Genomic DNA, 26,363 nt, shown 5'->3' on the forward strand with positions numbered 1-26,363 from the left:
TGCTGTTTGATATCTTAACCTTTCGGTTATTTCACTTGGGCTACTCTACCTACCAAAACATTAGCATGTTTTCCGATTCAGAAACTATGTCCGTAGCTCCTCGACCACGAAGCTAGCTCCATACAGCCGCCAATGAAAGCTACCGGAGGCCACTTTTCAGCCACGGCATGCCCCGGAGAAAGAAAAACGGTCAAAGCCCGGCCAGAGTTCCCGGCGGACCACCAGAAGTAGGAACCCTCGGTAACAACACAGGACACCGACGACCTCAGGGATTTGACGGCTCAATGGCGAATAACTTCACATCCAGCACCTCGCTGTCCAGCTCAGCTAAGGAGGATATCGTTAAAAGTATGCAGGAGATGTTTTCACACCTCGACCCTGAAGTTATTTACATCGTGCTGTCCGAGTGTGATTTTAAAGGTAATGTTAGCACTGAACACGTACGCTCTGCGGTCATATCTGCTGTGAGATTCAGGGGGAAGTGCTATTTGGTGTGAGTTTGTAAACCATATAGCTTGTTAGCATGGTACTTTTGATAGGCTTACTCAACAGTGGTGGTCCCAGGAACACTGTAAAAGTAGGCTATCAACTGCACCGAGCACTTCAAGCCTCACCACCTGTTGTGCCTGCTAACATGAGCCGAGGTTCTCCAATGCATATGGATGAAAGATACAGTATTTGCTAAAGATATGCAATAAAGAAGAGCAATAACATAAGAAAAGACTACACTAAAGCTATCAGTAGCAATGGGGCCACAACTGAAAACATTTAATCATCTCTAATTTACACCTTATTTCAGACCCTATAGGTCCATATCTAATTTAAAACCAGGTGAAAATCAGTCCTGCCTGAAAAGGTGAGGTGAGTTTACCAAATTAAACAGAAAAATCTGCCAATTCTCATAGAATATTCACATCCCCATAATACATGCCCCAATTTGTACTCAAAATTATTCTGTAACTAACTAATTTGTCAAATAAATAAATAAATAAATAAAATAAAATTGACATCCTAGAAGGAATGGGGCAGAGCCAAATGTGTGAAATATTGGGGTTTACCCAAAGTTAGGAAGCAATTATATACACAATTTTAAATTCAAAGGTAGACATAGGATGCCAGCAAATCAGATGTCAAGATTTCTGATTGCTGCAAAAGTCTGATCTAGTTCAGATTAGAATCATTTTTTAGAATAACAATTTTTACTATTAAATAGTGTGAACAAACATGCTAACGATCAGTTATTTTCATTTCTGCCCCCCTAAAAAGGGTAACCTTTCAAAGCAGATGGATATGCCTATTTCCTTGTTTTTTACTGGCGGATGTGTGAAACAAATCCATCTGGCGTGTCAGGATTTGCAATTTGGAAGAACACAAAAAGTAAATTGTATGGTTAGGTAGAGATTTATTCATCAAAGTGCAAAAAAAAAAAAAAAAAATTGTAACATGCACAGGGTCCTATCTTTCACCAAACTAAGGTTTGAGAACTTCAAAAAATTTTTTAGGACTAAATCATCCCTGGCGCCACCTATGATTAGAAATAGACGGATTAATGGTTTATGAAATAAGACCTTACTGAAATAGGACAGGTGTATTTTTTCCTTTTACTGCTACTATGAATGGTTTAAAAGATACAATCACAGAAACATCAGTAAGTGATTCTTTGCCTTCCATCTGCTTCTGTATTGTCTCTGTTTTTGTTCCAGTTGAAAATGCAATGGACTCTCTCTTGGAGCTGTCAGTGGCTGCTGAAGTTGCAGCGCCTATACCATCTCCTGTCTCTGGCTTTGAGCTCACTGCTGCAGCCCTGCTCAGCCCACGTCATCATCCTGAGCCTGGGCCGGACACAGACTCCTCTACACCATCACAGCTGACCTCTTCTCCTCCCCTCTTGACAGAGGAGCTGGACCTGCTCATTGATCAGGAGTTAGAGACTTTAACCATGCAACAAGGCATTAATGATGAGCAAAAGAGCAGCCAGTATTTATCCTCTTCTACTCTGCCACCTTTAACACAGCAGGACCTCCCAGAACTGCTTCAATCCAGCCTGCAACCTGGATCTAGAGGCTCCTCTGTCCAGCAGCAAGGCCCAGTGGGTGATCAGGTGGAGAGCATTTCTGGGACGACTTCTCCTCTCGACCAGCTCAGCACTTGGGAAGACAAGGTCACAGAGGAGCAGAAATCAGTGGTGGATTTCACACATCTGATGACGGAGACATCTGCTGACACTCAGAAACCTCAATTGGACTTGGCAGCGTCAGGACGCCCCTCAGCTTTCCAGGTGTATAAAAAACAAGACTCATCAAACCCTTCCACAGACATGGCTTGGCCCATTTTTCCTGATACAGTTGTGAGCGGCGCTAGATCTAAGATGAACACATCAAATCAGGAGCTGCTTGGCAACATGTCATCACTATGGAACCCAGAGGCACCAGTGTTTTCTCCCCGTTCCTATGGAAACCAGGGGCCAGCCTTCATTACTCCAGTGGCTCATGCACCTTCCAGCTGGCCCTGCCTACCTAGAAATCCCTCTCCTTGGCTTGGACAGGCTCCTATAAATCACGCTCCTTTAAAATCTTCTGCTACTATTCCTAAGTCCTGGCCCTTGCCTGTTGCTCCTTATCCGCCTGCCCATTATGGCAGGCTGCGCCTAGAAGGGAAGGTCCTTGTGCTACTGCGTGGTGCTCCTGGGTCTGGCAAATCAACCCTGGCAAGGTTAGAATGATGGGATATTGTTCTCTGTTTGTGAACACATTTTTTGTAACTCAGTGGAGACTTGTCAGTGTTCTTACAAGCCAAATAATCGTACACACCTTTTTACAAGAGCCTCAGGTCTTTAGAGCTGTTTCTTTTTCCCCTGCCAATGTTGAGGCTGAAAACAAAGAGCCTTAATAGTTTGGCGGAACTTACTGAAGCCACTTAGAAAAATGTAAGGAACATAATCAGGTGATGATTTCCTATGTGAAAAGCATCCAGGTGATACAACAGACATATTTGGATTAAAAAAAAAAAAAACAGTTTCAGTCATTATCCAGATGGTGGTTTGGCTGCAGATTCAAGTAGCTCAGTAGCAAGTGTGTTTATGCAAGTCCGTGTAGTGTTGTTGCCCCTGTTTTACTCAGATACAGATCAGCAAATACAGGGATGGTTTTCTAAACAAATAGTAGCCCAAGATCCCGCTATTACATGTAAAAGGTCAGATTTTAACTGGTGAGATGGTAACATGTTTACTACAAAATTTCAAGAAGTGTCTTTGGAAAGACATCCGTTCTCGTCCAAGTGGCTTTAACTTTTGAATTATTATTCCTTTGAATAGCAGCATGCATTGCCTTATTTGAGATCTGTCTTTTTCTGTGTGTGCATTTGATACAGAGCCTTGATTGAACATAACCCGGATGGAGTTAAACTCAGCACTGACGACTTTTTCACTCGGCATGGAAGATATCATTTTGATCCCACTACACTTGGGGAGGCCCATGAGTGGAACCAAAAACGAGGTCAGCAACACACAATCAGATTTGATAAGAAGAAGAATCAGTCCAACCTCTTTGTGATGTTAATCAAAGTTTTATCTTATTGATTATCATTGTTTCCCAGTAACTGCTGCTTCAAAAACAAAGTACAGTGACGCAACAAATGGTTTAACTCTTGTGCAACTTTATTCCACAGCCAGGGAGGCATTTGAAAAGGGCGTCAACCCCATTATCATTGACAACACTAACATGCAAGGCTGGGAGATGAAACCCTATGTGGCTCAGGTCAGTCAGCGTAGCTGTGAACAACAAGCATATAAACATTTCTTATCATTTTCGCATTCTGCCATAACATCTACTGCTCTGTGGCCGGTTGCACCAGCATTGTGTAAGTTCTGTTGTAAAGTCCACAACAAAATATGTTGAATCTAGTTAAGTTGTAGCTTAGATTGTGTCATTGTTTGGCTATACCATGGAGATGTAAGATTCATCTTAACTGTAGTGGAGCGTAGTGCCCATACTAACCAAAAATTATTGCATAAATTACATTTATATTATGAAAAAGGAGGAGATGGAGGGTTTATGGTGCCCCTCAAAACACCAGTTTTCATAGAAGGGAAAATTTCATAAAAGGGGTGGAAACTTGAAACAGAAAATATTGGCAAAAATAATCCAGGTCCAGGCACTCAAGATAGTTTGAAAAATGTAAAAGGCCTTTAATTTGCAGGACTGCTGCTTATCATGTTTTTGGTTCCACTCATAGGCTTTCTAAAGTGCTTCCATGCTGAGTTAAAATGCCTTCAGTGCTGAGTCAGAAACATGGGCTGGAAATATTAAAACATTGGGTAAATTAATGAATTAAAAATACATTGCATTTTAATGTTTCTAGCCCTGTGAATTAAGGGCTTTTTACATTTTGCAAACCATCAACCACCGAGAGTGCCTTTACCTGGGTTGTTTTTGCCATCATTTTTTGGTTTCAAGTTTCTACCAGTTTCATGGACTTTTCACTGATTAACCAATCAGTGAAAAACATTTTAATGCAGTTTGTTACTCTGCTGCTTCTTGTGAAGAATTGTGTCTGACCAGACCAATGGATGAAAATAGATTTTTGTTTTGGTTGACTGCTTAATAAACAGTCACAAAAATATTTGTAAAAAACCTCAATACTTTGGTATTTAAGGGATAACTTCCGCCTACTTCCAAAACTGCAGCCAGTGTGACACAACAACAGCGACACTGAGTGTAACAAGGTAATGAAATAGTGCTTTACCTCTGGACTAGTGAAATTATCACCACACTGGGGAAATAAAAGCTCGAGTCCCCAGGAAGTCATCATACAGTGTTTAACAAATTTATTAGACCACCTTAACCCCAACCAAAGTAAGGTTTATGCCACTGCTGCCCTAAATTAACTGTATTGGTAATTATCAAAATCATTTTTTATGTTTCTGCAATGGTTAATACAGCAATACGTAGAAGCTCTTTAACCGAAATGATATTTTTAATGCTACAATATAATTATTATCGTTATCCATGATTTTCAAATTTACTGATTTACAAAAAAACTGAAAAAATATTAAAACACATTATTATTGATTCATGTGTCAAATTATAGTTATTTACTTGCATTCCTGAACAGAAAAATGAGTTTTAGTGGTTGAATGTTATGCTTGATCAATTTCTGTCTTCTCAGAGAAGCCCAGTGAGCCAGCTCAAATTTGGAGGAATTCAGTTTGAAATCCCTCATTCCTGTTCAAAATGGTAAAACGTGGAGAGCTCACTGAAAATGAAAGAGTCCGCATTAAAGCACTTCATGATGCTGGATGGTCTCTGAGACAAATATGACAGGTGGTCTAATAAATTTGTTAAGCACTGTATATCTTCAAGGAATGTGTCTATTAGAGGAATATACTACTGATATACTACTGATAGTCACTAAAACTCAGTGCTCCTCTTCATCCTCCAAGTTCATCGTGATCACTGTATTTACAAAAGACTACACATACAAAGAGGAGGTTGTAAGATTTAATGAATAACTTGAGCTTACATTAGAGGTATCTCAGCTGGTGCAACACCTTCAACATTAGTGAAGCATAAACCCTGTCTTCAGTTATGACTTGGGGGGGTATAATAAAGTAAATAATGACATGACATAGTATATAATGGCACATTACTCAACCGCTGTTACTCTCGTCACTGCCTCAGGCACTGAAACATGGGTACAAGGTGCTGTTTCGAGAACCCGACACTTGGTGGAAGAACAAACCCAGAGAACTAGAGAGGTGAGAGGAAATTCAACTGGATATGTGTATGATTTTCATTGTTTATATGTTTTCATAAAAGAAAGCTGATGGTCTTGACCATTTTATTAAATCTGTTTTTCTTTGTATTTGTTTATGCATATGCAGGCGTTCTACACACAATGTACCAGTGGAGACAATCCGACGGATGCTTAATGGATATGAGCGGTTTGTCACAATCCAATCCATCATGGGTTCACAGATGCCTGAGTTCAAACAACACATCCCTCAGGAGAACAGAAACTCACAGTGAGTGCTGCTTTTGGCTGCAGACACCTGACACTTTAAAGGAAAACTAGCACAAAGTCTCGGGGCATAGAGTGTGTTTTTATATTCTCTGACATTCTACTGCAACTCTGGGGATCGTATTTCCTTTAAATGTTGATTTTGGGACAGTTGTTTGTAAAATATTGTACCAAACTAGTTTATGGAGTTGCAAATCATCACACTATATCAATAAGGAGCTACTTGAGTCCCCTACTGTGCCAGTCAGGCATTCAAGTTTTTCTTGAATTGTTTGCTGTTTATATCACATTGCATTTAGATAGAGAAGACCTAGTTTTTACTGAACGTAACACAATGAAGCATCCGTTGTGCACCTTAATCCCAACAGCCATTGCTGTGTTGTACTCTGGGTGCAGTTCTAATGCCAAAGCCGAACATGGACACTATTTGTGTAACTATTTAACATTTCAAAGCAACATTACTATGTAATTTAAAAAAAAAAAGAGGAACAGTGACTTGCCAGATTACTTGCAAAAAAGTCCATAGTATAGATGGCACTCAAAACTGAGATTCTGAGGCTCTCTAAGTCAAAACGTTTAGATATCCCTATTAAATGAAGGATTTTTAGTACATCAGAGTAGGGCTGCTACCAATGATCTTTTTTTTATGTCAACTAATCTATCAATAAATTTCCTGATTAGTCGATTAATCACGGTTATTTTGCGTACTATTTTGGATCCCCATTTCACGGAAGTAGTAGCAATTTAAACAGTAGCAGTTCACCTGCCTTGCAGGTTAGAAATAACTTAAGGATGGTTTTCTTTAAAATGACTGGTATATCCATAAAAATGAATAAAGCAAATAGCCCATCCAAAGCCCAAAAGTACAAATAAAGCTTAATGTAAACAAATCAAACTTCCAGCCCAAGCGACTGAGCAATAGATTATAACTTCTTTAAATTGCAGTGCAGCAACGTGAGCATGTCAACATGTTCTGGTGTGAGGCTGGCTCTCTTCTTTGAGTAGTGAACTGCAAGTACAGATGAGTTTTTGCCGGCCGGTATTTGATTACCAATATCAAAAACAATAATACAATGCGTCGATGCTTGAATTTCCGTGTCGACTAATTTTTATAGTCGACACAAACGATTATTGCAACTAATCGTTGCAGCCCTACATCAGAGTGCCTTGGATTCTCAGTTTTGACTGCCGTCTTTACTATGGACTTTATTGCAAGTAATCTGGCGAGCCAGTGTTCCTCTTTTTTACATTATATCCTTGTCCACCTGATCCTGAATACGGCCTTTTGGATACTTTTGACCCCATGTAGAACTCACTCTTCTTTTTTTTAAAACATTATTATATATCTAGTGTTTTTGGTTAACTTTTCTTGAAACAGAGTACAGCATAAATACAGATCGTTAACCATTTTTAATGATCTGTAGTCAAAAATTAAAACAAAAAAGGGTTTCTATTTGTATATTTACACAATCTGGCTGACCTGATCCAGTAGCTCTCATCATTCTTTTGCCTTCTTTGAAAAATTCCTTTGTAAAAATCTTCATGAATAATTCTGTTTTTAAAGCACAAGATATTTATTATCATCCACTGTACAGACAAAATCTAATTTTAGAACTAAATTAAGCATAATTTTTTTGTGTGCAAGGATCAAAATGTTACCGTAACATATATTTCCCCCTTTTTATTCTCCACCAGGCCCAAGTCCTCTGGAACACCTTGTCCTGACCTTGTAGGACAGCCTGAATTAACAGGGGGGTGTAATACTACCCACCCAAAACTATTCTCTTCTCTCCCCGACGTTTCATCCATTACTCTTTCTACTGAGAGTGGCAAGCTGGAAGACTGCTCTACCAAATGTACAGAGTCCCTCGATTTTCAGTCCACTGGAAGGCTTATAGAAAAACCGGACGTAACAGACGGGGACGATGAGATGGACTTGGGTGAACTAGACTCTGAGTTAGATGCACAATTAGAGCTGAGTACTACTGCAGATCTGACTATCCCAGACTGTATAGTGGAATCAGTGGTGAATGAAGATCACCATGGGGAAGAGGTGCCTGTGGCTTTCTCTGAGTCCATTGGACAAAGAGTAAAGAGGGAGAGGACCAGAAGGAGGTCTGGTTTTGACAGCTTAGAGCCTGCAGATCTGGTGAAAGACACCAACCAATCAGATGGGGAGGTGAAAGAGAGAGAAAAAGCAGAAGATGAGGGAGCAGAAGGGATTGGGGCAGATAAGGGAACTCAAAAGATGTTGCATTTTGTAGGAGATTGGCCCTCCGAAGGGTCACTTCAGCAGCGACAGGTAAGGAAAAGAGACAAACATAATGAAGGGAATGAGAGGGAAGATGAAGGTGTGTCTCAAGAGGTCAAAGAAAATAAAGCAAAAGGGAATGCGGGGCCAAATGGGGCAGAGTTTCAGAGGCTCCTTGATCTTGTTCAGACAGGTGTAGCTACTTTGCAGGCCAGCTCTTCACGCTCATCTTCTGTGTCCCTGAGCTCTGGAGAGGAGTCTGCAAATGAAGAGGAGGGAGAGGGGAGGTTTGAGGAATCCAGTGGCTTTCAATCAAACAGTGAGGAAAGAGAACAAAATATGGGCATGCTTGACAGCAGCAGAGGTGAATTACCTGACTGTGTGTTAGACTGGAAAGCAGCTGACTTCTGTAAGGTCAAAGAATCAGCTGGAAGGAATGAAAATATGTTGGGGATCGACAGAGACACGGAGATTGTGGATTTTAAATTGTCTAACCAGACAAACTTCCTCTCATATCCTAGTGCTGATTCTCTGTCCAGCTCCAAAATTGCAGATGTGAATGTTTGTAAGGATTTAGAGGGAAGTCAAAATCTTGAAGTTGAGTCAAACGCAAAGCCTAGTGCAGGTCAAACTGATACACACAGGACTACACAGGAGTCCAAAACTGAGGGGGATGGTGGTCACATTTGTGAGATGTCTCTTAGTACTCCGTGTGAAGCCTCTGTGGAAACAGAAAGCAGTGCCGTTAGTGGAGGCAGTCAGGAGAGGAAGCAGCGCCAGGGTCGTAGATCGGGTAAACAGTGTAAACTAGCACTTACTTTTACACAAAACTGCCCTGCTTTTCCACCAGGTACTCTTGAGGGGCCCGATATCACAGCTAGTGGTACAAACAGCAGTCAGAATAATATTAACGCCGATGTTAAACCCATCAGTACCACCAGTCTCAGCCTTCAACCAAACCATGACCTGTTCACACAGTCCAGCTCTGAGGCACCTCTGAAGCCTCTTCCACCATCTCTACTGGACACAGGCTGCCCCACACAGACAGAACCTCAAGACTTTGCCCTTCTTTGGCGTCTAAATCGCCGAGATAACCCTGATGACACTGGTGTCACTTTGTGCAGTCACCCTAGTGAAATCACAGTGCTGTCTGGAGACTGTTCTCGTTTTGTGCCAGAACTGTCCTCTGCTGTCTCAGCCGCAGTTGCAGTTCACCCGTCCAGCCACACAGAGGTGCCCTATCGTGTGATGCATGAGAAGGGCACACAGGTGGAAGAGAGAGAGTTTGGGGCAACTCAAGATCGGCTTGAGAGCCTGCGTATTCTTAGCCGCCACTTTAAGTTGGTTAGTTTTGATACATTAGAAGATCTGTATGACAAATGCCAACAGGACCTAGAATGGACAACCAATCTGCTGCTGGACTCAGGAGAAAGGTTCTTCAGAGATGAGGAGGGTGAGAAAGAGACGGTGGTGGATGAAGGAGAAGAGCAGAACAAATCCAGTTTGTGTAAGCCTTTAGATGAAGCAGTAGAAGTGAGTTTATGTGCTTATGAGTTGGATGAGCGCTCCTCTGAAGATTTATTGATTTCAGCTGAGAAAGGGGGTGAGCAGATAGCATTAAAAAAAGGTGAAAAGTTAAATGAGAGCTCCAGTAATAGTGATGTGCTCAGTTCAGGGAGAGGAGCTGATTCACTTCCAAACGAAGATCATTCACATGCAGTGTCACAAAAATCTCCTGGATCAGAACAAAGTGCTTCCAAATCAGTAAACAAAGGAGAGAGATCTGGGGAAACTGAACAAACAGTGCTGTCAGAAGTAGACCTAGGAGACGGTGCTTGGGGTGTAAACTTTGATGATGGCGTGATAATCGAAGATTCAGGAGTTGAGATTAAAGAGGAATTGGCTAGCATGGAGGAGGCCCAGCGGCTGCTTCGGGCTGAGCTAGAAGAGATGGAGAGAGAGGAAAAACAGAGGGAGAAGAATGAAAGGCGGTTTATGGAGGGGAAAAGGAGCAAACACCTGAACATTGAGAGCGTGGAACTGAGACTACCTACTGAGGTGGCACTACAGCTAACTGAGCTGTTTGGTCCTGTTGGAGTAGATCCAGGTAACTAGCCTGCATCTTAGTCACATTATAAAATTAATGTCCTTCTTCATGATGTGGTTATTTTCATCAGAATGTCTTTAGTAGAAATATAAACTGTGTACAAAGTTAAGGATTGCCTCATCTGAAATTTGACAATCTACAAAACACTTAGTGTGAAACATACGCTGCAAATGCTTAAATCGTACTATTTGGATTTGTTTAAGTTATCAGAATTTGACATTACTCGTAATATGAGCCACATTCACCTGATAAGTCTATATAAATACGTTTTTATAAGCTATTAGAGGTGAAAAATAAGACCTAAATTGCTTGTAATTTTGCACAGGTGTCTTAAAATTAGATCTTAACAGTATTTGAAGAAAGGTTAGTAACTTTTGTTTGAGGCTTTTGCAGCTATGTTCACTCATTCCAGTCAGCTGGGCCTTGTTTTTCCCCTTCTTCAAATAAGAAACTCATTTAGACTTCAGCTGCATGTGGCTTATGATTACTGTGATGACAGTTTTTATGACAAATCGGGCAAATGTACTTGGAAGGATTTGAGTTTTTGCAGTGTACAAAGGTATTCAGAGGGCATTAATAAATTAATCAAATAAAAACAGATTATGACACATAAATGGTACTTCTGTCTAAATTATATCTATCTGTCCTCTCTGGTCCACAATTTTCAGGTTTATGTTCCTCTGAGGACTATGCAGTGCAGATGGATCTGAACCTGGCCAAACTGCTTCACCAAAAGTGGAAGGAAACCATTCAGGTGAGCTCCTCAGTTGGCTTCATAAATTATTTCTTTAAATCATGTGAAAGTGTGAGAAGGATAGCTTATACTTTTGAACCCACAGAAAATCATATAGTGTGTCTATCTTTAGGTATTGTTGTATGTGCTCTTAGCTCATTGATGGACTTTCCTGCTCCTTTATTTAATGTTGACCAATGGGTAGGTGGCTACAGCGCTGTACATTTGGAGCCAAAGACAGCCTACAGGCATGGTTAGAGAATAGCTGGTAGACAAGGTGGAGCACTTATCAGTTAACGAACCCGAATATGGACAGCAACAATGAAAAAAGAAAGTGAATTTATGACTTCAATTCATCAGGGGGGATACAGAGTATGTAAAAATGTAAGACGTGTACTTGAAAGTGATGCTTCATAGGCTACGTTTACATGAGAGCTTTAATTCCCCTTTAATTCAGAATAAAAATTAAATCCTCTTTAAAAAGATTAAAAATGACCTTGTAAACACCTAATTCCAAATGAAAATGACCATTCCTTTTTTTTTTTTTGAAACTTTCTTTTTATTCAAGTTTTCTTTTTTTCCAACAATAAAGGACAAACAAAAAAGCATAGAAACAGAAAAATAGAAAATATCAGTGAACAGACAGGTTGACAAGGGTGATATAGGCCATACATTAATGCAAAGTGGAGTGATCTTTCACACATACAATGAGTTACATGTTAAAGAATATAATGTCCACCTTTCCCAGTATTTAGTAAACTGTTCAGCCCGCAATCTTAGGTTGAAGGTCAGTCTCTCCATACGTTGTATCTCGTTAACAATGGTAATCCAGTCATTCCTTGATGGCAAATTTATCTGCAGCCATTTCCGTGTAATGGCCTTCTTACTTGCAGCCAGGAGCACTTTATAAAGATAAATATCCTGGGCCATAAGTCCAACCGGGATTTTACCCAAATACAATGTAATGAAAGAAAAGTTGACTTGTAAACCAAAAATTGACTGAATTTCTCCAGCAAATTCCTGCCAATAAGGTTGAATAAGGGGGCAGGCCCAGAATATATGAAAATGATCTGCCATTGTCTGTCCACACTGTCTCCAACATTTATCCTGTCCCTGACAACCCTGCTGTTTAGATTTCAATTTGGGAGTCACAAAAAATCTTATTATGTTCTTCCAGCAGAATTCCCGCCAGGCTCTGGAGTTGGTGGTCTTAGCTTGACCCTCCCATACAGTTTTCCAGACATCATCAGATATCTCCAGGCCAGACTCCCCCTCCCATTTCTGCTTAACCTGGAGAGTAGAATGATTCTTAGAGTTTTGTAGTCTTTTATAAATTTGTGATATTAAATGTTTACTGTCTTTAGCCTTATATGCATCTGTAAATATACTGATTAAATTAGAATCCCCATTGTCTGTTTGTTTAATTTCCTTGTTGAAGTAGTCTCTGACCTGGAAATACCTGAACATATCCTTTCTTCCCAGTCTGTATGATTTAGAGATGTAGGCAAAAGACTGCAGGCCGTCCTCATTGGCTATAGTGCAGTAAGCTGTAATACCATTGTGTGCCCACTGCCGGAATCGCTTATCTAGACCTGATGGTTTAAACTCTGAGTCATATGTCACCCATTTCAATATTTTTGCATGTTTCTCAAGATTGAGTTTTTTACAGGTGTTAAACCACACCTTGACAGCAACCCTGGTCCAGCAATTTATTTTATCCAGGAGAAGATTATGGTGTTGGCTGTCTCCTAGTAAAGACTGTGCTGGTGTTTGAGATTGCATTAATTCCAAGTCTTTCCATTTAGCAGAGTAATTTGGGTTACACCAGCAAACTAGAGGTCTTAGCTGGGCAGCAATATAATAGTCCTCCACACATGGTAGAGAAAGTCCACCCTCACCTTTGGGTAATTGTAGAATCTTGTATTTAATTCGGGGCCTCTTACTATTCCAAACAAATCTTGATATCATTTTATTCCATTCCCTAAAATCCCTAGGGGGGACCTCCACAGGAAGGGACTGGAACAAATACAAAAGTCGGGGGAGGACATTCATTTTTATCGTTTCAATCCTATTAGTCATGTCTAGGGGCAGTACAGTCCATCTATCCAGATCTGCTTTTATTTTCTTAATAACTGGATCATAATTTGTCTTATATATTTTAGAGATGTCTTTTGGGATCCAAACTCCCAGGTATTTAATGGCAGGGGCGTCCCATTTAAAATCAAATCTGCCTCTCAGGTCAGCATTCGGTGTGAAATTATATGAGAGTATCTGGGTCTTATGTGTATTCAACCTATAGCCAGAATACGAGCCAAACAGTCTCAAAAGGGACATCAATTTAGGTGCACTTCTCTGCAAGTCAGTCAAAGTGAGCAATATATCATCTGCGAATAAACTTATCTTGTATTCATGGTCTCCAATTGAAATCCCTTTAATCTCTGGGTCCTCCCGTATTGCCTGAGCTAAGGGCTCTATAAAGAAGGCAAAGAGAGCGGGGCTTAGTGGGCAGCCTTGGCGACAACCTCTCTCTAACTTGATGGATTGAGTTAGATGACCGTTTATTCTTAACCTTGCAGTGGGGTTTGTATAAAGTGATCTAATACACTGAATAGATTTTTCATTGAAGCCAAAACGTTGCAGTGCTTGGTAGAGAAAGCTCCAACCAACCAAATCAAATGCTTTCTCTGCATCTAAACTGATCAGCGTTGCACTAATATTTTCCTTGATTGCATAGTCAACAACTTGAAGTGTTCGTCTAATATTGTCCTGTGTTTGTCTTTCTCGGACAAACCCTGTTTGGTCTGGATCTATCATTTCAGAGACAATGTGATCTATCCTTTTGGCCATAATTGAGGCAAATAGCTTATAGTCTGTATTCAAAATGGATATTGGCCTGTAGGAACTACATTCTCCCTTGTCCTTGCCTTCCTTAGGAATTATTGATATTAGTGCCTCGCTCCAAGATTGGGGAATCTGGCCTTCCCTGAGGGTGTGGTTGAAACATCTGAGAAGGAGAGGCGTCAACTCTGGCTTGAATGTTTTGTACCATTCACTAACAAATCCATCTGACCCTGGAGTTTTGTTGGTCTTTAAGCGGGAGACAGCACCATCCAGCTCGGCAACTGTTATCTCAGCAGTCAGTACCCTATTCTGTGTTCTCCTATTGAGGGGAGATCCAAAGATTTTAAAAACTCATCAGTTACAAAGTCGTCAGCTTTGTCAGGTTGAGAATATAAGTCTTTATAGTAGGCTTCAAAGGCTTGCTGAATTTCTTCTAGCTTATGGCAGACTTTGTTGGTTTTTGGGTGTCTTATTTTGTAAACAGTTCTTTCCGCTTGTTGCTTACGCAGTCTCCAAGACAGAAGTTTCATAGCCTTTGGGCCAGTTTCATAATATTTTTGCTTAGTAAACCTCATTTTTTTCTCATTTTCCTCATCATAGATCTGAATTATTTCTTGTTTAATACATTTTAGTTGGGCCAATAAATTTGGAAAATGACCATTCCGAATTAAACTTTAATCAGAAGTAAGTGGCTGGTTTATTCTGATTTTAAATCCGAATTGAATAATTCCTCAAACATGTATACGTTAATTCCACTTTAATGTATATGTTCATTCCGCTTTGAATTAATCAACTGTCCTGCGCATGCTCGTTCCCTTGTCTTCTTCTTCTTCTTCTTCTTAGGTTTTACGGCGGTTGGCATCCATCACTTTGGTGCATTACCGCCCCTCGTTCCCTTGTCCTGTCTCAATGATGCACGTATTCCGTGCTAGCGGGCACATATTCCAGGATGGCCGCCCGAAGCAAGCATTGGACTCGAGACGAGACTATTTATCTAATAAGAGCCTTAGAAGATACGGATATAATGAAAAGAATGGATGGACGGAAGCATAAAAATGCAGACCTTTTAAGTTTGTTTTCTTCCGGTAGACGTGAATGCGTCACGTCCGCCCCCCTGTCCAATCAGAACCCTTCCAAACCCCCAGACCTTAAGCGGAAATGAATAAAGGCAATTAAACGTGTTTTCCATGTAAACCTAAATTCGGAATTACTATTTCCATGTAAACGCGAAGGACAATACTTTAATCCCGAATTATTTAATTCTGAATAATTAACTCTGAATTAAAAAAACATCATGTAACCGAGGCCATTGTAAGTGTTGTGTTCAGTATTTGTTTCTGCTCCCCTTAAGTGGCCAAAGTCAGAAATTACAGCAGATTTGGTATTGTAGACACACACTTTACCAGCATCAGATCTGTCATTATATAAATAGACCTCATTACTGTGGCTCACGGCGTCTCATTCTTTTAACTTGTAAATGTTGTGTTATAGGAAAAGCAGAGACAAGCAACTCTATCCTTTCACCTGCTTCAGGAGAGTAAGTTCACACACACTTTAAGACACAGTCTAGAACAGTGATTGTGGCACTTTTACAGTGATCAGCTGTGTTCAAACAATGAAATACTCAGTATTGACACTTATTCTAAGGCACAGGTATGACACCACATAAGTTAACAAAAACTATCTTGACCTCAGGTTCAGTACACTGGGGTGAGCCACAGGAGGCCAAATCAGGACCACAAGACCTGACACAGCCAGCACGTTTCCTGATCAGTGCAGATGGGTACGTGACGGCTGACAGCCAACCAGGGGCCCAGGGTCAGATCCCAGTCATGGACCACTGGAGATTATCCCGCTCACAAGTCTCTCTCAGAGAAATAATAAAAGAGGAACAGGCTTTGCAGGAAAATGTGGTGAAGGTCAGTCATACTGACATAGTGAATAAAATAACCCTGGTTTTCTTCTCTGGTACTGAACCCTTTTCAACCCCCCTCCTTTCAGACCAGAAAGAGTCGTGCAGACCTTGACCGGCGGGACGGAGCCACCCGGTTAAAAGAAAACCAACTGTACTCCCTCTTTCCCACTATAGACCAGCATTTCCTCCAAGACATCTTTAGAGACCACAAGTGAGAACACGGTTCTGACGCTTGGACAGAGACAAAGATTGTGAAGTCGTTTCTTAGCTTCTGACTAACTGGTATGTGTTTTACTATTTGTGCAGTTACAGCCTGACTGAGACAGAAGTGTTTCTTCGATCTCTGTTGGATGAGGAGCCCGTCAAGACAGTAGTTGCTCCAGAGGCATCTCGGTCTGACCAGCACAGAGCAGCCAGCAAGGAGAGGGATAAGGTACTCACTCACAGACAGCAGTTTAAGGTTTTGTTAAACACATTTAATTAGTAGTGACGTGATCAGCGATTACCTCTCCACCTTTTTTATTTTCATTCTCAAAAAGTGATGACAATTTGGATTTACAATGTGATTCATTGCCTTTAGAGTAGATCAGTTCAGAGATTGTTAGTGTTAAAAAATTACTGAGCCAAACCATAAACTTTGCATCTGCAGACCACTATAAGAACAAAGTATTCATCCAGGACTGCCTGTATGACTTTTATCCCCTCATGAATTGTCAGAAGCAGAAGCCCATGGACTATATTGCTCTAGACTATCAGGACACAGAGGATCCTGAGTACAATGACTTTAGGGCGGAGGCCAACCTGCAGAGAAGCCGACAACTTGAGAGTTTTGGAAAGGCTGCAGAGGCCTTCAAACAAGGACGTAAAGAAGTGGCATCATTTTACGCACAGCAGGTAAGGAGGAGGGAAGTGATTTCTTTTTCAGTGTGCAGTTCTTCTTTTAAAAATAATCAGTGTAAACTGGTTATTGTCACTTCTGTTGTAGGGACATATGCATGGCAAACGAATGCGTGAGGCCAATCATCGTGCAGCAGCTCAGATTTTTGAGAGGGTCAATTCCACACTGCTTCCAAGGAACATCCTGGACCTCCATGGGCTGCACGTCGATGAGGCTTTGGAGCATCTGGAGCATGTCTTACAGACCAAAATGACAGGTAAATGATAGCTTACAGCAAAAGTACAGTATGAGCATAGGGAAGAAAGGACTACAAATACTTGATCTAAAAAGTCTTACACCATGTCATATGTAGGAGTGCTTAACAATTATATATACAAGCTGATAATGCCATGATGTATGTACAAGACTTTTTCCATCGATGTTGGCCAATAATAATAATAATAATAATACATTTCATTTATAAGCGCCTTTCTGACAGTCAAGGTCACTTTACAGATAGAAACAAGTACAATGAACACAACAGATAAAAGCAAACACAATATAAAATACTCCTCAGCTGCAGCACAACTAGGCACTTGGGTCCCTCAAAGCTCCATTCTGCTGATAACCTCCAAGTCTAAAAACCTATAAAACCAAAAATAATTGTATGTGAGCTGTGCAGAGCTGTTTAAAAGTTCAAAATCTTGACTGGAGTCAAGCTCTTTTTTTAATCTTACTGATGATAAAACAGAAATCATTGATTTGGGAAATTCTTAACTCCTACATGGTATTGGCAGCCATCTTGGCCCATTAGTCTCCTGCAGTCACCCTTGTGTCTAAACCTTGTTAAACCTTGTTATTTTTGACAACTCTTTCAAAACTGACAAACAAATTAGCTTGGTGGTCAAGACCAGCTCATTATTTTAAGTCTTAATATGTTGGTATGATCTGTCATCTTTTCGTTGTTTACAGCTGGTTCAAAATGTGACTGCACGTCCACTGACTGTTGTGAAAACTTTACATTGGTACTAGCTTCTCTCCACCACCCCCCAGCCAGCCAGCTTCAGGGTCCAGTTTAAGATTTTATTGCTTGTTTTCAAAACCTTGCATGGGTTATAGCCTTTTTTATTGGAGTTGTTGTACCTATATGCTCTATGGTCAATAAACCTGATGCTTTTGGAAGTGAAGATCCACAGAGCCTTTGCTGTGATGGCTTCCAATACATGGAGCAGTTTACTGAGCTGCTCAATCTATTAAAAATTTTAAGAGTAAATCCTAGCGGTGAGAGGCAGAGGTGCAGCCACCCTCGAATTCCAAAAAAGGCCTTTGGATTTTCATGGAGAGGGCTCGGATGGAAGAGGGATACGACATGCCCACTCCCTCCTTCATGCTGTCCCTTGTAAGCCATAGCATCATTCAGTCTGCTGCTTTTCAGATTAGATTAGCTGCACTGTCATAACCATTCAAGGTAGACATATCACAACCTCAGTGTGAAACAATGATATGTTGTCATGTATAATACACAAGGTTGTATGTTATCCAAATTGTTTCAGAAAAACATTGTTTATTCGCATCAACAGGAATTTTGGTCAGCAGCACTATATTACCCACAATCCTAGAGTGTCACAGTGACATCTCATTGGTTTACCCTGCCTTTGTGCAGGAAACTTCCATGTTCTGCACCACTATCAGTGCTTTTTCAACAAAGGACAACTTAAATGTGGAAATGAAGACATATGGACATGTAGAAGATACAAGCAAGTATAATGAAAGGCCTGGTTTATTCATTATCTGGGGCAACAGCACTACATCACCCACAATCCTAGAGTGTCACAGCAACGTCTCTGCTAGGTGGAGCCACAAATTTTGGTGTTGACTGTCAGGGAAAAGTGCGCAGTACCTGTTAAGCTCTGTAACGTGACAGATGGCACCACATATGTCACTCGGCACCAGATCAGCCAGTGAATATGTTTTGAAATTATGATGCAGCAGATGGTTTCAACCTGTAGAGGGCAGTTTGCTATGCACATTTTATACACAAAATATAGAATTCAAAATACTCGGAGCCAAAATATCAAGATTTGGACCCTAACTGAACAACCAAATCCACATTACATGGTTTTCATTAGAGAAACAGTGGTGTAAGTGTTTAGTCACTAGTGGTGCACAGTTGGATAATAATGTGCAATAACAATCATACTGGACAATATTGGGCTTGCAGTTACAATATACATAAATGGTATCATCAGTCTACTTGCCTGGTTATCAGGAAAAATGCAGGAAATAATGATAGTTTTGAAGTATGTATTTCTTAACGAAAAACATACAGATATTAAGTTGCATTACTAAAATCAATTTAAAAATGTGGCATTGGGGCGCTGGTGGCCTAATGGTTTAAGGCGCGCCCCATGTATGGACGGTCTGGGTTCGAATCCAGCCTGAGGCCCTTTCCAGCATGTTTTTCCCCTGCTCTTGCCCCTGTTTCCGACTATATCCACTGTCATCCTCTATCAAATAAAGGCACAAAAATGCCCACAATAAATCTTTAAAAAGAAATTGGCACTATTGTCAACCTAAAGGCCTTTTTTGCAGGCATTTTTGTAAACATTTCAAGTACTACTTTATACAAAATGAATTGCAGCCTTTTATGCGGTCATGTTATTGAACAGCCTATCGGGATTACTATTGTAATTAGATCAGTTGTTCAACGCTATTAGTTACTCTATTAATCATTGTGTAGGACACACCTCTTTGTGCTTGCTTTTAACACAAGTTGAGCTTGACATTTGAAACTTTAATATGCTCCTATTTATTGTGTTATTTAGGTTGTATTTTGTGTATTTTGTTAATATTTGCTTTTACTTGGTATAGCCTTTGAAGAACCTTTGTCATCTAAATTTTTAACGTGCTGTTTAGGTTAACTCTGATTTGACTTCAGTTTATAGGTATGATTTAGAGAGAATACATTAAATGTCTTGTTTTGTAAAGTATAGAGTTCATGCAAAATCTTTAAACAGGCTCAAAAAGTCTTGGACTTTTGAAAATTTAGGTCATAAAATGTCTTAAAAAGTCTAAAAAGTCTAAAAAGATTTTTACTCGTGAACTCGTGAAACTGAATTAAATCGGACAGTTCGGCCCTGGTTTAGTGTAATGAAAAATATAACATTCCTTTTATTTTTGACTATTTGCTGAGCATAAAATATCAGTTTTTGTTGTTCAGATCTTGAAAAGGTATTAAAAAGTCCATCCATCCATCCATCTTCTTCTGCTTATCCGAGATCGGGTCGTGGGGGCAGCAGCCTAAGCAGGGAAGCCCAGACTTCCCTCTCTCCAGCCACTTCATCCAGCTCTCCCGAGGCGTTCCCAGCCGAGCGTGTCCTGGGTCTTCCCCGGGGTCTCCTCCCAGTGGGACTTGCCCAGAACACCTCACCAGGGAGGCAGCCAGGAGGCAGCCGGACTAGATGCCTGAGCCACCTCATCTGGCTTCTCTCAACGCGGAGGAGCAGTGGCTCTACTCCGAGTCTCTCCCGGATGACCGAGCTTCTCACCCTTTCTCTAAGGGAGAGCCCAGACACCCTGCGGAGGAAACTCATTTCAGCTGCCTGTATCCGCGATCTCGTTCTTTCGGTCACTACCCACCACTCGTGACCATAGGTGAGGGTGGGAACGTAGATCGACCGGTAAATCGAGAGCTTCGCCTTTCGACTTAGCTCATTCTTCACCATGACAGACCGATGCAGAGACTGCATCACTGCTGACGCCGCACTGATCCGCCTGTTGATCTCCCACTCCATTCTTCCCTCACTCGTGAACAAGACCCCGAGATACTTGAACTCCTCCACTCGGGGCAGGATCTCATTCCCAACCTGGAGAGGGCATTCCACCCTTTTCTGACTGAGGACCATGGTCTCAGATTTGGAGGTGCTGATTCTCATCCCAGCCGCTTCACACTTGGTTGCAAACCGTTCCAGAGAGAGCTGGAGGTCCCAGTCTGATGAAGCCAACAGGACCAAATCATCCGCAAAAAGCAAACCAAACTGGACACCCTCAACACCCTGGCTGCGCCTAGAAATTCTGTCCATAAAAGTTATGAACAGAACCGGTGACAAAGGGCAGCCCTGGCGGAGTCCAACACGCACTGGGAACAAGTCTGACTTACTTCCGGCAATGTGGACCAAGCTCTGGCACCGGTCGTGCAGGGACTGAACTGCCCTTATCAGGGGTCTGGCACCCCATACTCCCAGAGCACCCTCCACAGGATTCCCCGTGGGACACGGTTGAATGCCTTCTCCAGATCCACAAAACACATGTAGGCTGGTTGAGCAAACTCCCATGCACCCTCTAGGACCCTACTGAGGGTGTAGAGTTGGTCCACTGTTCCATGGCCAGGATGAAAACCACATTGCTCCTCCTGAATCTGAGGATCGACTATCCAACAGACCCTCCTCTCCAGGACCCTCAAATAGACCTTACCTGGGAGGCTGAGGAGTGTGATCCCTCTATAATTGGAACACACCTTCCGGTCCCCCTTCTTAAAGAGGGGAACCACCACCCCAGTCTGCAAGTCCAGGGGCACTGTCCCTGATGTCCACGCGATGTTGCAAAAGCGTTTCAGCCACGACAGCCCTACAACATCCAGAGTCTTGAGGAACTCAAGGTGGATCTCATCCACCCCTGGGGGCCCTGCCACCGAGGAGCTTTTTGACCACCTCGGCGACCTCAGCCCCAGAGATAGAAGAGCCCACATCCGCGTCCCCAGACTCTGCCTCCTCATCAGAAGGCGTGTCGATGGGATTGAGGAGGTCTTCAAGGTATTCCTTCCACCGACCCACAACGTCCTGAGCCGAGGTCAACAGCGCGCCATCTCCACCGTACAAGGTGTTGACAACGCACTGCTTCCCCCTCCTGAGACGCCGGATGGTGGTCCAGGATCTTCTTGGAGCCGTACAGAAATCATTCATGGCCTCTCCGAACTCCACCCACGTATGAGTTTTTGCCTTGGCAACCTCTGAAGCCGCAAACCGCTTGGCCTGCTGGTACCTGTCAGCTGCCTCTGGAGTCCCACAGGCCAAAAAGGCCCGATAAGACTCCTTCTTCAGCTTGACAGTGTCTCTCACCGCCGGTGTCCACCAGCGGGTTTGGGGGTTGCCGCCACGACAGGCGTCAACCACCTTACGGCTGCAGCTCCTATCAGCCGCCTCGACAATAGAGGCACGGAACACGGCCCACTCAGACTCAATGTCCCCCGCCTCCCCCAGAACGTGGTTGAAGCTCTGTCGGAGGTGAGAGTTGAAGTGCCTTCAGACAGGGGACTCTGCCAGACATTCCCAGCAGACCCTCACCATGCGTTTGGGCCTGCCAGGTCTGACCGGCTTCCTCCCCCACCAGCGGAGCCAACTCACAACCAGGTGGTGATCAGTTGACAGCTCTGCCCCTCTCTTTACCCGAGTGTCCAGGACATGTGGCCGCAAGTCTGATAATACGACTACAAAGTCAATCATCGAACTTCGACCTAGGGTGTCCTGGTGCCAAGTGCACATATGGACACCCTTATGCCTGAACATGGTGTTCATTATAGACATCCCATGAGAAGCACAGAAGTCCAGCAACAGAACACCACTCAGGTTCAGATCAGGGGGGCCGTTCCTCCCAATCACCCCCTTCCTGTTATTGCCCTCATGAGCATTGAGGTCTCCCAGCAGGACGATGGAGTCCCCGGAAGGAGCACTCTCCAGCACCCCCTCCAGCGACTCCAAAAAGGGTGGGTACTCTGAGCTGCTGTTAGGTGCATACGCACAAACAACAGTCAGGACCCGTCCCCCCAACCCAGAGGCAGAGGGAGGCTACCCTCTCGTCCACCGTGGTAAACCCCAATGTACAGGCTGCCAGCCCGAGGGCAACCAGTATGCCCACACCTGCTCGGCGCCTCTCACCAGATGCAACTCCAGAGTGGAAAAGAGTCCAACCCCTCTCAAGAGGACTGGTTCCAGAGCCCAAGCTGTGCGTCGAGGTGAGACCAACTATATCTAACCGGTACCGCTCAACCTCACGCACAAGCTCAGGCTCCTTCCCCACCAGAGAGGTGACATTCCATGTCCCCAGAGCCAGCCTCTGCAGCCGAGGATTGGACTGCCAAGGTCCCCGCCTTAGGCCGCCTCCCAGCTCACACCGCACCCGACCTCTATGGCCCCTCCTGCTGGTGGTGAGTCCATGGGAGGGGGGACCCACCTTGGGACACACAAACCCCTCTACCACGTTAAGGTGGCAGCTCAGGGAGGGGTATTAAAAAGTCTTAAGTTGGATTTTTAAAAGTGTGAAGGAACCCTGATGTATTTATTTATTCATATTTTCTAAATGATCTATTTTGTTTGTTACCAACAGCTTTTGTTACTATAATTATTGTTTTATCTCAACTTACAACTTACTCTAAAAAACTGTTATGCCGGTGATGAAAGATGGAGTTGGATTAATAATGATGAGTACATTTTAGAACAGCAGCAGAGGCCTGAAGTCTCCAGGATTCAGAACTTTGAAGTTGAGTGATCTGTATGATCTTGGGTAATGTGTCAGCTAAATTAAGAGATTATCGCTTTTGTCTACTCCTCCATCTTAGCATTGTATTTGTTGGTTGCCACGGCAAATTTATTTGGGGTATCAGTGTGTATTTTTGTTTTTAATAATGTTTGCAGACATTTGTGTTTTTTCAAAGATTTAACCTGCTGCTCCTCTTCTCCTTTTTCTCTTTGTGTTTTGCTCTTCTTTGGCCTCTTTCTGTGCAGAGTGTGAGCAGGGTCTGTGTCAGCCTCAGCTCTCTATCATCACAGGAAGAGGAAACCACAGCCAGGGGGGCGTGGCCCGCATCCGTCCCGCCGTTATAGACTACCTCACCAGCAAACACTACAGGTACACGTAGAGAAAGACACACACCACTAAATACTCATGCGTGACATATTCATTGTCAACCACCTTCTCTCATATCTCTGTATCTGTCAGGTTCACTGAGCCAAACATAGGTCACGTGGTAGTGTGTTTGAAGTGAGAAGAACCTGCTTTATTGGATTCGAGCTGCTTTGAGGACAACACACACATGCAGAACACACTCTCTCTCACTCTCTACCTCTCTCTTTGCTCATTTAATCATTACAGTATGGTACACTCAGCCTCCTGTTTTTTAAAGTCTGTCAGCCAGTTTTTGTTCTTCTCATTCCATCATTACAGCCACTGTTAACAGGCAAGAAAATGAGTCAAGTCCTGACCTTGGTGAGATTAAGGTTGAATATAATTCAGCTTTATTCATATCTTAGTAGGCTTGATCTATGTTTATGGCAGATAAATGCATCAGTATGAAACAGAGCATATTTACACATAATTTGAGTTTGCTGTTAAACTTTAATGCATGAACATTTTACCTTCAAAAACATTTTAAAGGTTGATTTTGTTTTGCATTAATCTTTGTGCCTTTTAGAAAGAATGAAAAAAAAACTTTTTTTGGGCTTCAGGTCTGATGAGGCATTGTATAAAAATTAAACCATTGGGGTTTACTTATTCAGAGTAAGGCTAGAAACATAACAGGTGGATTTTATGGAATTTTTTAAAAAACATGATAGCATGCTGTCTACTTGAAGTTTGTTTCCAAGGATTTCAATTAAAAAATTTTTGGGGAAGTGTTTTAGCATTTAGTTAAAAATGAGTCTAAATTAGATGCATGCTGTCTATTCAGGGAGAGTCGTGTGATGAGGCTCCACAAAAGAAAGACCTTAAACAGCAGCATTGTTCTTGGTTGTAGTGGTATGGAGTGTTTTTTTTTAACAGGACGTGAACTTTAATCTCTGTATAGTCTCATCAAACTCCATCCTGACTTTGGCAGCTGTGCACATAATTTCCACAGGGTCTGTGTCCACAGTGTTTCTCCCTCTCTGTGGCTTTGCGCCCACTGAAAACACATGCCCTTGCCCACTGAAGTACAACACAGCACAGAGCTGATCGATCAAAAGATCACAAGTCCACAAAAGCTTGTTGTTGTGCCTTAAGGTTAGCGTGGTGATGGGATAAACTATTGGCAACCTGTTTTTTAATTTAAAATTTTAACCTGTGCCCTGTACGTTCCTGTGGGTTGATCTGCTCTGTTCAGTTTCACACATGCTTATGGTTGGCTTCACTGAACACACTCAGCACATATCTTAAGTAGAGCAGCACGTCACGTCTCACCTGCCGTAGAAATAAAAAGATTGACTATAAAATCTGAGATTTGTTGGACTTCATGACACAGATGGAAAATGTGGGAAAATGCAGGCTCTTTTTTTCTTAGCTGCTGTCTCATCACTTTTCCTCTTTGCTTTAGTTTAATGCCAAGTATCGCTGCATATATACGAATATTAAAACTCAGGTAAAGATTTAAAAGTGTTTCTTGTTGCCTTTCTTGGTAGCTTTTCTAACCTGATATACCAAAATTTGTAGCAGTTTTAATCCTCCGGTCACTACAATAGTTTGTTAGTTTAAATGGCTTCTGTTGGGGTTTATTTTGTTTTTGTTTTTTTTTTTTTTATCTTTGTGACTTTTTCACTGAAGTAGGAAAACAATTCTGAAAGATTTTATTGATTGTAAATAATTTTGTGAACACCTAATTTGTAAAAAGAAAATTGTATTTTTGTATTCTTTTGTTAAATGGTTTTACAGAAACTGCTGAAATATGGAATAAAACGCCAAATATTTACTTTTTGAAACTTGTCAAAGTGTGGGTCTTCATCAGCCGTTCTTTTACTAGCTTAGGTATAAGTCATCACTAGACAGTTTCTGCACGAGATCGGTTCACATCAGCACGTATAATATACTTATTAATCTTTTTTAGAAATGTGTAAACATGAAATGTAAGGAGTTTTACATGTGTACCTCTGCATAAGATCTTTATATGGGTGGTTTAGCTGAGTGTTTGTTGGGGGGGGGGGGTCCTGTTGGGTTAAAGAAACCTGGAGAGAAGATTGGAAAATGCAACAATGAAACTCACTCACTGTGACAATAAACCGTAATGTGTGTTTCATATTGCAATCTGTGTTCATTTTTCAGTGCCAATCCTTATAACACAAACTACTTTAGCCAATCAGTATCAAGCAGCTACAATAAGTGACATGGATGTATCAGAAAGTTCCTTTCCACCGAAAGCTACCTAAATCCTCTTAAAAATTTCAAAAATGAAATAGAGGGCCAGTCAGAGTGATTATGACTTGGCTTCCAAAGAGCACAAACCACAGAATACCACATGGGCATTGGTAACATGCTCATATGAGTCACTGTCTATCAAATATGGCTTTACAGCAGCTAGTAAGAAGAAAAACAAATAATGTTGGCCTACAATGACTCTTGATTACTGTTCTTAAAAATGACAAGACACTGAAATTAATAACAAGGTTATTAAATGTTAAATAATAAGAAATAAATGTAAAGAAGCTGTACTTATAATTTTAGAAAATTTTTAACAAGGGAATTAAGAAAATTTGTAAGTGCGGGTCCCCAGCAAAGACTTAAGCTATATGGAAGTCCTTTGTACAGCAGAGTTTGGGAACCCCTCTGCCTACTGGCTAAAGTTAGTTATGGTTAGTAAAAATACAGCATCCTGTTGGGTCT

The 26,363-nt window shown here is 41.8% G+C and overlaps 1 protein-coding gene across 5 annotated transcripts; it reads left to right on the top strand.

Annotated features, from left to right (window-relative positions):
* Positions 1–25,662, top strand: n4bp2 (NEDD4 binding protein 2). Of its 5 annotated transcripts, XM_041784699.1 has the most exons (16): positions 1–420; positions 1,704–2,712; positions 3,370–3,494; positions 3,667–3,755; positions 5,679–5,755; positions 5,882–6,022; positions 7,714–10,376; positions 11,045–11,130; positions 15,442–15,487; positions 15,646–15,869; positions 15,952–16,076; positions 16,172–16,298; positions 16,583–16,759; positions 16,851–17,019; positions 23,522–23,645; positions 23,736–25,662. In XM_041784699.1, exons 1-16 carry the CDS (start codon positions 168–170, stop codon positions 23,779–23,781), a joined length of 5,481 nt encoding a protein of 1,826 aa, XP_041640633.1. In that variant the 5' UTR covers positions 1–167; the 3' UTR covers positions 23,782–25,662. The 5 variants fall into 5 exon arrangements, with proteins under 5 accessions (XP_041640633.1, XP_041640634.1, XP_041640635.1 ...); XM_041784700.1 differs by lacking the exons at positions 15,442–15,487; positions 15,646–15,869; positions 15,952–16,076; ... (3 more) ...; positions 23,522–23,645; positions 23,736–25,662 and adding an exon at positions 14,794–15,426; XM_041784701.1 differs by lacking the exons at positions 15,442–15,487; positions 15,646–15,869; positions 15,952–16,076; ... (3 more) ...; positions 23,522–23,645; positions 23,736–25,662 and adding an exon at positions 14,043–14,779.
* The last annotated feature ends 701 nt before the right edge of the window (positions 25,663–26,363 follow it).

The sequence above is a fragment of the Cheilinus undulatus genome, linkage group 4 (genome assembly GCF_018320785.1).
Source record: "Cheilinus undulatus linkage group 4, ASM1832078v1, whole genome shotgun sequence".
Taxonomy (NCBI): Eukaryota; Metazoa; Chordata; class Actinopteri; order Labriformes; family Labridae; genus Cheilinus; species Cheilinus undulatus.